Source organism: Colias philodice, chromosome 2, assembly GCF_061535455.1.
Source record: "Colias philodice isolate Cphi_HAF_F1 chromosome 2, ilColPhil1 Martin Lab GWU primary, whole genome shotgun sequence".
Taxonomy (NCBI): Eukaryota; Metazoa; Arthropoda; class Insecta; order Lepidoptera; family Pieridae; genus Colias; species Colias philodice.
Window position 1 is genome coordinate 4494411 of NC_143087.1, and position 13131 is coordinate 4507541.

General features: G+C 33.2%; 2 protein-coding genes across 2 annotated transcripts; both read left to right on the forward strand.

Moving 5' to 3' along the window:
- Positions 1 to 344: 344 nt before the first annotated feature.
- On the forward strand, positions 345 to 7547 carry l(2)k14505 (ATP synthase mitochondrial F1 complex assembly factor 2 homolog l(2)k14505). The gene is made up of 6 exons (XM_089703552.1): positions 345 to 561; positions 634 to 827; positions 1319 to 1429; positions 1512 to 1692; positions 1882 to 1997; positions 7347 to 7547. The coding sequence occupies exons 1-6, from the start codon at positions 495 to 497 to the stop codon at positions 7485 to 7487; spliced, it is 810 nt and encodes a 269-aa protein (XP_089559678.1). The 5' UTR covers positions 345 to 494; the 3' UTR covers positions 7488 to 7547.
- A 283-nt stretch (positions 7548 to 7830) lies between these two features.
- On the forward strand, positions 7831 to 12764 carry LOC149490343 (uncharacterized). The gene is made up of 5 exons (XM_089703461.1): positions 7831 to 8171; positions 8402 to 10724; positions 10807 to 11042; positions 11137 to 11639; positions 11931 to 12764. Exons 2-5 carry the CDS (start codon positions 8407 to 8409, stop codon positions 12261 to 12263), a joined length of 3390 nt encoding a protein of 1129 aa, XP_089559587.1. The 5' UTR covers positions 7831 to 8171; positions 8402 to 8406; the 3' UTR covers positions 12264 to 12764.
- Positions 12765 to 13131: the final 367 nt, after the last annotated feature.

Genomic DNA, 13131 nt, shown 5'->3' on the forward strand with positions numbered 1-13131 from the left:
TTCCCCACCGCTAAAAGTGAAAACATTATAGGACCTTTTTTTCTCGCTATGGTCTAATCTACCAATCCCGTGACGCTCGAGTAAATCCACATTTAGCATCCTGGGCTCCCCTACTATTAATAATTTCTAACTACATACTATGAATTCTACTTCATGAATCATACAGTAATTTGTATCCCAATTCCATCTGAGACTTCTGAGCATAGAGTAATATAATATATATATACGGCTTCTGAGGTTGTAGTATGTAGTACATTGGTATTGCCAAGGTATTGGTTACTCCGTGGTAGTTATGATCTGTGCTCAATTTTATACAGGGTCAAAATGTCAATTGTCAAATGTCTATTTGTTTCCTTGATTGATGATTTGATTTTGGTTTTGTCAAATAAATAAGTAAAATATTGTATTCTATGACAAAACCCGTTACAATTAATAAATAACATTTTTTTCCGTACTTCCTCCTTCTTTCCCTGTACAAATTTTATGTGATAAAAATGATTCCTACAAGAAATATCTTCAGTGCTGTATATAGAGGATTTATAAAAGTAAATAGAAGTTATGGTCAGTATTCAACCGTCTGTATAAAATAAAACTTTGTAATAAAACAATATGAGCATATTAATTTGTTTAAAGCCACCAGGAAACGGTTTTACCGACGTGCAGACATTGTTCAAAATGAAAATAATTGGGAGGTTACTTTGGACCATCGCCGGTTGAAAACTCCTAATGGTCAAGTTTTGACTGTAAACACGGAATCACTTGCACGAGCTATAGCAATGGAATGGGATGCGCAACACGAAAGTATTACACAGCCGACCATGCACTTGGTAATGTGTTTTGAATAATCACCAATAATCTATACTACATAATATTATAAAGCTGAAGAGTTTGTTTATTTGAACGCGCTAATCTGAAATCTCGGGAACTATTGGTCCGATTTAAAAAATTATTTCGGTGTTAGATAGTCCATTTATCGAGGAAGGCTATAGGCTATATTATATCATCACGCTAAGATCAACAGGAGCGGAGCCACGCGGGTGAAACCGCGGGGCGCAGCTAGTAACCAATAATCTAATTAATTCTGACTATCAATTCAGAAGGATAGCTAGCTACTAGTCTATCCACTTCCACAAAATTTGTAGTTTAAACTTCGTAGGATATTTTTTTCTATTTAATTCTATTTGCATAGCTAATATTAAAAATAAAAATACAAATATAACTTTTTTATATAATACAAGAGGTATAAACTTATGTTGGTATATAAAGTTAACAAATTCTTTTAACTAAATTAATAATTTAATCTTGAATCTATTTTCAGACAGCTTTATGTAACACAGCATTGGACAACCCTGGAAAGTTGAACAAGCATGATATTGCCAGCTATTTAATAGATTATATTGCTACTGATACACTCCTTTTTTATTCAGATGTAAGATGGCTTTAATTAAAATATCAATTAATATTGTAAATTGTTGCAAAATATTTTAAAAATCATTCTTCACATTACTTAGGAAGAAGAAAATTTGAGAGAGTTACAGGAACAAAAATGGGGTCCAGTGTTAGAATGGTTTCAAAAGAGGTTTGGTGTAACACAAGAAGTGTCGAAAGACTTTGAGCCCCCTCCTGTGGCCACAGAAACGAGAGCTGTTCTAGCAAAATATTTTCTTTCATATGATTTCGCAGCCTTAAATGGTAGTATTTTCACAATTATTATCCCTGTTCTCCAATAGATACTCAACTATCATATTTATTTTATAAAATATGGTTATTACTTATTATTCTTTTCACCGATTCATGTTAGAGTAGGTAGTCAAGATTAAAAATATTACTACTCCAGTCTAAATTGTTTATAAGATTTAAAAGTTATGTTGTTGTTTTTAGCAATGAATTTTGGAGTGGAAGCATTAAAATCACCAGTCCTAATGTTGGCCTGTGTGGATAGATTTTTGACGCCTAAAGAAGCTGTAATGCTTGCCAGATTAGAAGAAGAGTATCAGGTAAATAAAATATCATTTTCAAATTTTGTATTAGAAATATACTAAATTTTTATTCTATCGATTATGATTAACTTATTAATGGAGAACACAAGAGGGTCAAAATGTTACTAAAACATATACTTAAAACCTTAGCATAGATCATGTACATTACATTAGTTTTTATTTCACTTCAATACATGCAGTATTTCCAAAGTTATGACGACGAGAAGTTTAAGGCGCTTTATAAAATTTCCGTGTTTACGCCAATGATATTTTATGTATAGATACGTTATATACTCACAATATATCAAAAAAAAATGCTTCATATGCAGTGTCAGGCACACACAAATACAATTTTCATTTTACTTAATTTATTACATTGACAGACTGTATAAGAGAGATGGCTCTAATAAAATGATATAAACAAAAAAGACAAAGATAGTTTGTCACTTCCGCGCAGGTGTAAGCAAAAGTCTTAAGAATTCACCAATTAAATATAAATAAACAAATAGTTGCCATGGTAATTGGCATAGATTAACGACACAGAAGGTTCAATGTTAAAGATGTTAGGTTTCCTGCACAAGTAAATAAATGTGACAATTTCATTTACTATTTTATGATTATTATGATGTCGTATTAAAATGAAAAAAAAAATAAAAAACTTTTTTGGAGATATAACTGTATTAAGTATTTATTACTAGCTGTGGTGTTCGTTTTCGGTCATCATCATTTCACCCGATAATCACCCACTGCTGAGCATACTGCATATAGTCCTCCTTATGAACTCCATAAGGACCGATCTTACGCTATTCGTTTCAAGGCAGTTCCCGAAACCCGTACAAGGTCATCACTCCAACTTGTAGGATAATTATAATAATAGTGGTGCCTAGATGAAAAAAAAGGATGAAATAAAAGAAAGGATGAAGTATAAGCCTTTTTTATCTAAAACACAAATAAAATTTATGTTCAATAGCTATTTACAGAAAAGCAAATAGCATTTTTCGTCAGTAGCGATAATCTTTTCTTCAATGTATACGTATATTCAACATCATTTTTGCAAACAAACATTTTTGCCATCACGATTTCATTGTATATAATAAATAGATACATATATTTGTTAATTATATGCACTGTGTGGATTTAAATATAAAATTAATCAAGTATTTACCCAAATCGAAATTAATAAAATCGATGCCTCCTAAGTATACTGAGTCAACTAACAAATTTAGGTATTTTCATATTTTTATATAAACGAACATGATAAATCGTGATCTTAACGTTCGTGTTAAAAAAAATTAAAAAAGTACAATAATTACCGAGATAATTTCACGTATACTAAATCAATTTCAACATCAGTTAAAATCGTACATTGTAAACTGATCTAAATAACATTGTACCAGTGTACGCGGGGCGTGAGGGGGGACACAATAAACTTGTATCGATATACAAGTTTATATCGGCTCAGTAGACTATGAATGGCGGCAAGTAAGCACGCAATTTTAGGTAATAGTTGTTCTTTAACATGTTAAATTAATAATATTAACAGAATGCAGTCAAACAGGGCGCGAAAATTTTAAAAATTTACACAGGAATCGATGATATTATGGTTATTGTTTTTATGGCATCAACAGACAGCAAAGAGAGGCGCTAATGAAATTTCCAGCTGTGTTTTCAAGTTTATAGAAGATGTATTATAATATGTATAACTAGCTAGTTCAAAGTTTGTTATAGATATTAGTCATAGCTTTCTATTAATGGGTCCAAATGAAGGCGACAGTATGAACGCTATAATTGAAAGACAGACGAAAGACAGCTACAGCTTTTAGTTTTGCCAAATCCGATGAAAAGCCAAACAAAGTTACTAAAGTGTCTCAAAGCTATAACTTATAAACAACTGGGCAACTACCAATGATGGATCAAACATGCCTTGGAATAAAGTAACAGAAGAACTAGTTTAAGCGGATTATCCATATAGGCTGTTTTGTAAAACGAGATACCAAGATGTTGTTACAAGTGGATAGATTGTGTAAAGATATCAAAAGCTACACTAAATAGAAAAGAGTTAAATATTGACGTAGATAATATTTCTTTAGCTTATCAGATATCGATTCCTATTGACCAAAATAAGCACAAAGATTTGATGGATCTTTGTAAGACACTGGTAATTTATGAAGAGTATTATTTATTTTATAATAATTTGATTTCAACGAACTCTAATGCAGCTAACGACAGCGATTCTGACTTATGATTATAGATATATGACTCTAATTTGTTTAAAGTGATATTTTTTGAGCATTAGAAATGCCTTAGACTGTTACGTTATTAATTTATTTCTCTTTGATAATGGAACATTGTTAATTTGTTTTTACTTGTAGCTTTTAGAAAGGCTACTATGTTATAAAGAAATTCGTAATTAATTATAGCGAAAAAGTAAATTCATTTATTTTTTAATAAATTAATTGATTTCAACTAATTCTAATGGATCTAACGACAGATTTTAATTTGATAAGCATTAGAAATGCCTGGATTACTACGTTATTAATTTCCATAATTTTCATTATTGTTAAACGTAAGTTACCAATTGATATTTTTTAATAGCAATTTGTTCACGTTGTAGCGTTTAGTAAAGCTGTAGCCGTTTAGTATTATGTAAAAAAGATATTCCTACTTAATTATGGCGAAAAATACATTGTGATTCTTCAAAATGAGTTGTTATTGGTTTCTTATTCATGTTCTTCTTCCTAGCTTTTATTATTCCCACACATCGAAAGGTATTACAAAAAAAAATTCCTAAAAATAAACCTCAGTAAATTACATTGGTCCAGTATACTTTGAGGTTTCAAATGTTAACTTTGCTAATTACTTTCCTGGTATAATGAGTCAAGTGACATAATTTCAGCATTTTATTATTTATTGAGATAGACAAACCCGAAAACAAACAAAAGTAAAATTAAATTAATAAAATGACAATCATTATTTCATGTGATTTTGGTGTTAACGATAGATTTTGATGAACAACGTATATAAATATAACTGGTAGTTAAACCATTTCACTATTGAGTCCCGCCGGCGTATACCCAGCCATCTACAAAAAATGCCATTTAAAAACAAAAATCAGCAAAATCATTTTAAACCAAAGGAAGGTTTTACAATTTTTATTAAAAAAACATTTACTTTGTTTCGAATTAATTTGATTTCATTAAAATATAAATGATTTGCCTTCAAATCACTCTCCTGTAAAATTACTAAAATGTCAGTTGACTCATTATACTTAGGAGGCATCGAAATAACCGTTCTATTTTCAATAATGATTACGTAGTAATGTAGATACGATTATCGTATCTACATGATAATCTTTGAACACAGTGTACGCTAGCTTTGTCACACTAGTGATTGAAGCAATGTTTTATCCCTTTCATTATTTCAATACACGTGTCAAGCAAGTGTCATTAATAAAGAATTGTAAATTGTTATTTTTACTCTTAAACTGTAATAATTTAATATATTTTGCTGTGATATGATATTCCTTTATCTTTCTTTATTTTTTTGCACGAATACGTGCACTTTCTGAACACACAGGAAGGCATTTTCGACAACTTTAATGTACCTATCGGCACATGCGCTCACTGGGACCGGTGACAATCTGACTGATTGCATTGGTCCCAAATAGGACCAATTCACGGAATCAGTTTTGGTGCGTTGATGACGTATCTACCTCTTGTTTCTATATATAATATCATTGGTTTACGCGCGCTCACGCTATGACGCCACGCCCCCGGTCAGCCCGCGACCGCGATACTGTCGGTCGGTCCGGTGCATTTTGTTTCGTTTCTTCGTCAAAAAAATCGTTTATTCCTAATAGTGTGCTTGTATTTCAAGGAAATTTATATTACATTTTATAACCGACTAGCTGTGCCCCGCGGTTTCACCCGCATTGCTCAGCTCCTGTTGATGTTAGAGTGATGATATAAATTCCTCGATAAATGGGCTATCTAACACCGAAAGAATTTTTCAAATTGGACCAGTAGTTCCTGAGATTAGCGTATTCAAAAAAACAAACTCTTCAGTTTTATAATATTAGTATAGATTAAGCTAAACCGAAAGAAGTAGATGCAATAGGGCCTAATAAAACACATTTATTAGGCCCTATTGCATCTACTTCTTTCCTGTCATCCACTTCTTTTTTTTTTTATTTTAGGGTCTTTTCAATAGTGTTTTCACAGTTGAATTAAACATTTTTTGAATTATGAAACAATGTAAGTTCATTTCTTTGATATAGTGGAATATACGCGAACTAAATTTCTGCCCGCGGCTTCGCCCGCGTTTTCAAAGAAAAACCCGCATAGTTCCCATTCCAGTGGGATTTCTGGGATAAAATGTAGCCTATATCTTATTCCGGGTCTTCAGCTGCCTACATACCAAATTTCGGTTCAGTAGTAGGTATATGCGTGAAAGAGTAGGTATATCAAACATCCAACTATCCATCCATCCTAACAAACTTTCGCATTTATAATATTTGTAGGATTTTTACATATCAATGCGTTATAAAATAAAATGTTTAAAAAAGATTGCCTGGACGTCCGTATGTATGGAAACTTGCGATAAATATGCAGAGAAAACGGCTGAATCTTTTGAATGTGTTGGCTTATAAGTTTAATTTTTCATAGCTGCAAGGGACCTTAGACTTGAATATTTATTATTAATTTCAGCTGGATATCTCAACGCGTTCTTGAGAAAAAGTGTCTTGACAGACAGACAAATGGACAACAAAGTGATCCTTTGTGGGTTCCGTTTCTTTCTTTGTGGTTTAGAACCCTAAGAAAAAATATGTTAAACCACAGACTAATAATAATATACTTACTACGTATACAAGTTAAACTGTTAACATGTGTAAAAGTATGAATATCGAATGGTCCTTTCTTCATACCTTCTGCGTTTGGTCGAAATAAAAGTCACGACAGGGCCTCGAATCTCGATAAATATTTGTTTATAGTTTTCTATTCCTAAATGTGGGTCTCTTTATTATATACTTTAAAACAATAGAAAACATAACACAGATTCAACTCCAACCTTGGGAAAAGGAAAGAACCATGCCGATGTATTTAGAAATTCCTACTCATATTTATTTTCCTACGCTAAAATAATATAAACATAGGTTCAGAACTGAGAGCGCACATCGATGCGAATTAGGTCAATACGCTCATAGAATTTCCAAAAATTATCCAAAGTGATGCTGTAGCTTAACTGTGAAAGCGTAATAGAAAGTTGGGCCGACTTTCACAATTTACAAAATTAGTATTTATATAGTTATATTAGATTTGTTTGTGAAACTTTAGTCAATATGAAGTAATACCACCCTTTTTTTTCAAGCTTCGAATGTGGGGCCGAGTACCGTGGGCGCATGAACTAAATCAAGCAGAGTTAACGGCACGAGTGGCTGCATCTTTACTCATCATACAGAACTCAACCGAACTTCATTCACAAAAAGCAAAAAAAGCAGCTAGCGAATAATATAAAGTTATTAAAGGATGAAATGTAGAATTACTAGTAAATGTTTTGTTTTCTCAAAAAGTGTTTTATTTCGCACCTGACATGACTCAGCGTTTTCGTCTTAAGATCTTAGCACGAAGAGGGAAGCTCCTAATTTAGTGTAATTTATAAACTTGACGACAGACAAGTACGTAGCTACATACTTCTCCAATTGGTCTAAAAATAACTGCTTTGTCTCTGACACATCAATAGCATTTTTTTTTTCTTGAAAGTAATAACAATTTATGATCTATAAAAACTTTACGGCATCATTGAAGACTGTATTTATATGTGAAGAGCTAACCAAATTTACGAGTGCTTGGGTGTTTGAAAATGTATTAGAAATAGCAAAAGCGGAATCGCAAAGTTCTGCTAAATTTAGCCGGACGGGCGGAGTGCGTCGCGGCGCTCGCGTCGACCGACTGTGTCGACCTCGCTTTGTTCTACATCTGTGAGAATAACACACGGTACATTAATAGTAGTCCACACAAATGATATTAACTGCAAGAAAGTTGTGTTTATCAATACAGACTTAATCGATAAAATGTAAGTCAGTTAAAGATGTGCTGTTAAATTTCGCGGGAAGTGAACGCTCTATATTGAGGCTATTAATGATGATCTAGTTTTGGCACTTGACCCTGATAATTGAGCACCTTTCTTAAATTTGTAAGTATACTGAAGAATAGTTAAAAATTTAGAAAAAGCGTCATATTTTTTTTGTTGTACTTTTACATTATTTCGACGACTTTATTATATTATAATAAAAAGTTATCTACTTGCTTTATTTTACTAGGTAATATTATTTTTATTCTGTATATTATATAAGATTTTTTAAGTAAGTAACTACCTAAGTAAATTCAATATAAGGTTAATATAGTATTAATATTACTTTTCAGGGGTAATGAACGGTGACGTAGAAGTGGAGGCGTCACGCCCTCGTCCTCTGTCAGGAGGCATATGGACACTTTTTTCGTGGTTGCGTCGATCAGAGAGATCTTCATCTTCTTCAAGTGAAAGTATATCCAGCGTTGGTTCAGATCGAACTGCGGCCAGTTTCGATTTCTTATCCCCAACACATTACAGACTATCCGCCCCACCACTAATTTTACCACCTAATTCTCCAACTGATTCATACAAAAAGCGAGTTCATGAAAGAAATCTAAGACGACAACAAGAACGAAATTTAACATTACATCGAAAATACGGACTTTGGAGAGAAGACGTTGGATACGACGCTTTTAGTTTACCCAATAAAAATTCTTCTGAATTAAACAGTAAACAGAGTAGATGTCGAAGAGCGGCAAGTGAATGCCTGCAACGTCGAGCGGCATATGTCCCTGGCAAACGACGAGCTCCATTACCGCCAAACATTAAGTCGGTTACTTTACCTCGTAATTACAAGAGAAAACGACCAGCGCCAAAACCCCCTGCTTGCTTAGATATTAACAACAAAGAAAATCAGGAAATTAATAACAATCAATTGCAAATGAATTCTACATCAACCAACAGTAATCAAAGTAAAAATTTTGAATGCGAATCAGGGAGATCAAAGCTAGGTAAAGAAATAAAGGTGCGATCCGAAAAAAGTTTTTTAAAACAAATATTTGATAATAAGAAAAGGCATTCAGCTATAGAAACATCTCATATAAAATTACTTCCGAGCATAAGTGAACTTGATAAACAAGCCGCTGAAATAATAGAAACAAATAAGATGTTACACAATTTAAAGAATAACGCTAATGCTGATAACAACACTGAAATACAACAAAACTTTTTACCAGGAGGTAATATGTGGATATGTACTAAATGCTTAAGAAAATATAACGTAACCATTAAATCGTGCCTATATTGTGTGCCTAAACATAATAAATTGAATGATCTTGTGCCAGCAGGTACGCAAACAGATTTGAAACAACGTCAAGGGTTCAATATTTCTTTGAATGAAAATGAAGAGAAAAAGAAATTGAAGGAAATGCTTAAAGAAATGAAAGATTCATTACCGAAGAAATCCAAAGAGAGGAAAATAACAAATCTTAATATAATGGAAAGTAATCAATCTTCGGAAGCCCCTACCCTGCGTATAGGTTCTTCAATAGAAAATAGTGTGATGCGTCAAAATCAAATTAAAATTGAAGAACAGCCTTTATTAAGGACATCAGATGTGATTCGATCCCAACGACAAAGCATTAACGACAACCTGATACCCAAAGAAACAGCGCTGGAGATAATTAACAAAACTGAAAGCATAAATATTCATCCGCGAACAAACGATTATATGAAAAAAGACATACAAAATAAGACTAAAAATGAAAATGGTCCAAAACCTATAACAAATGAAATTGAAAAACGGGTCACTAAGAAAGAAATGGATTTTCATGCGAATGTAGGTAGTAGACCCATTTTAAACAAGGACAAACTTTTGGGACAACCAAATATTGAAAATGTACAAACCAAGAACATAGTTTTAAATTCAAATCTGAGTACAAATCTCAGTATACATACTCCGTTGAAAATATCGTCATTACTTAATCCAATTTATCTTCCAAAAAACAAAACTCCACAAGAAAGCTCCACAAGTTCTGTTCAGAATGAACAGAATGTACCTAAACCATCTGATTCAATCAAACAGTCAGATCAAAATTTATTAAAGGCTACAGAGCCTAATCAATCAACCACGACTGCGAGTACTCCGCCGTCGACTAGTAGATGCAGGTTAGATCCTGAAATAGTATCGCAAATTATAAAAAAATCAATGGAAGATAAGCAAAAAAGCAAACAAGAAAAAATATGCAAAAAAGAAATCACTCCAAAGTTTGATCACACTGAAAAAAGGGACTTAATCAATCAACTGGAACTGTCAATTGCCAAAGGGGATGAAAAGGCAGCGGCTGAAGCTGCCGCGAAGCTAGCTAAACTACGACTATCCTGTTCTGTTCTTTCCTATTCATCTCAAATTGTTGCTGGTCCATCTACATCTAATACGTTTTTTACAAATGAGACTGAAGAAAATTTGGAGTTTAAGAATCGGAATGCGAAACATAATTCTCAAGAAAATACTAAAGTGCTTAATGATTCTGTTAGTAAAGGTTCCATAAACCATGAAATAAAATCAACTGAAAATCGTGATAGTTCAAAGAAAGAAGAAAGTTGTGTTACTAATCATAATAATGAGAATTTTAGCAATAATAAAACACCAGTTAACGACATTGATAAAGTTTTGTAAGTGAATACTAAAATGAAGTTGGCTAAAGGATTACAATTTTTAATTTACGTTTAACCATACATATTTTTTTATTAACAGGATCGAGATATGGATAGAAGATAAAGTAGCTGCTCGAGGACCAGTACAATTAAATATTTTACGGAATTCAACTGTAGCAGATTTAAAACAAGAAGCTGAGAAAGCTTTTGGTTTGGCAGTTCGTCTACAACGTTGGATCGTTGGAAAAACACTCTGCACCGACGACACTGTAGCCATTATATCATTAGCCGGACCCCAGTTTACAGCTCCTTTTTACTTGTGTTTAGTAGAAGCAGGTGATTAAACAGTTTTTAGTTACATTTACAAACGTACATTTACATTTATATTCACAAATTAACGATAATATAATTTTTACACTTTTTATTTCAGAAGAAATAAAAAAAGAACCTGTTGATGAAAAAGGACGAGACAAGCCAGAGCCGAATATTTTTGAGATTAAAAATAAATCGGGTGAATTTTATACAGAGTTGATTAAATTAGAGCAACAGGCACTCGTTTCTAATACTGAAACTTTTGAATGCGGAGTATGCATGGAAGAATGTGCTATTGGAAATGGAGCGGTCCTTCGTGAATGTATTCACACATTTTGCCGAGAATGCCTTTCTGATTCAGTGCGCCATTGTGAAGAACCAGTAGTTCCTTGTCCGGCTATTGGTTGTCCCGGTATTTTGCAAGATCGTGAAATCCGAGCGCTTCTATCCGAAGATGATTATGAAAAATGGTTAGCTCGAGGTTTAGCAGCAGCTGAAAGTGGCACGCGTAATACGTTTCACTGTCGAACAACAGATTGTTCAGGATGGGCATTTTGTGAGCCCGGTGTGCGAAAATTTCCCTGTCCTGTTTGCAAACACAATAATTGCGTTCAGTGTCAGGTAATTGCGATAACTATTTTTATAACTAGACAAATAATAAGTATATACTTTTCAGATTCCTTGTTTTCTTTTCCTTGATATCGTTTGATGAAGAACTTAGTTAAAAAAAAAAAAAAATATGCGGTATTACTGATATTATTCACAACTGCGAAGCTCATCTTTTTCTCATGGACTGTACTTTGGGCATAACATTGATTAGTATCTACATTGAATGCAGGATACAAGGAAAGGAAAATTATTAAAAATATATATATATATATTTCATGCCTCTGACGAATGCTTTTTTTACAGGCAGTCCACGAAGGTGAATCTTGTGAAGAGTATCAAAAAAAGTTGCGCGAAACCGTCACAGCCGCTGAGAATAGCAATACCGACGAGGGCACGCAGGCTCTTCTAACTTCTTTAATTTCTCGTGGCGAAGCTCTCGAATGTCCAGAATGCAGTGCTATTATTACTAAGAAATGGGGATGTGATTGGGTTAAATGTTCCGCGTGTAAAACGGAAATATGCTGGATTACTAAGGGGCGACGCTGGGGACCCGCCGGTCGGGGCGATACTAGCGGCGGCTGTCGTTGTGGTATTGATGGTAAACGATGCCATCCCTCATGTGGTTATTGTCATTGAAATCTTTCCATGCGATTTTGATATAAAGAAGGATTGTATTAAATGTGATCAATATCTTTGGTGAATAGTGACCTGAATATGCTAAAATATAAATGCGACATGAATCAACATTAGTAATCTTTTAGTGTATTTTGAATAGCCAATTAGTAGACGTTTTTATTCATCGTCAAAGTAATCTATACGTATATACCAATTATTTAGGTACTGCCTGTTATTTAATGTTAACTATTTTGCATTTAAATATAGTCTGGATTGTACTACAACATCAACTGCACATGTAATACAATATATATATGTACCTAAAAAGTAAAAACGAGGGAATTGAAGCAGACGTTGAAGAATCGTAAATCTTTTCAATGTTTTTCATTTTGAACTCAACTGCATCCACGGTTATGTAATACAGATACATAATACGAAAAGATGAAGTTCCCCATAGGAAGTAAATACTAGAATTATCATAACGAAGAAATAATGTAACGACCAATAAATCTATTTATCGCATACATGTGTTTTTATTTCATTTTTGATTATTTCTTCTATTGTTCCCTACTTCTACCTGGCTCCCTCCCTCTACTCCCGTAGATAGGCAATCTACGGGATTGAAGCCCACGGAAGATAAATAATAGAGTAGATCGGTGCTTACCTATACACATACATCACTATCACTACATACTTAGTATAAAACAAAGTCGCTTTCTCTGTCCCTTTGTACGCTTAAATCTTTGAAACTACGCAACGGATTTTGATGCGGTTTTTTTTAATAGATAGAGAGATTCAAGAGGAAGGTTTATAATTATGTATAATAACATCCATTAAAAAGTGGAGAAGTACTGTTTTTTTCGAGGTTTCCAATGTGATGTCGTAAAAA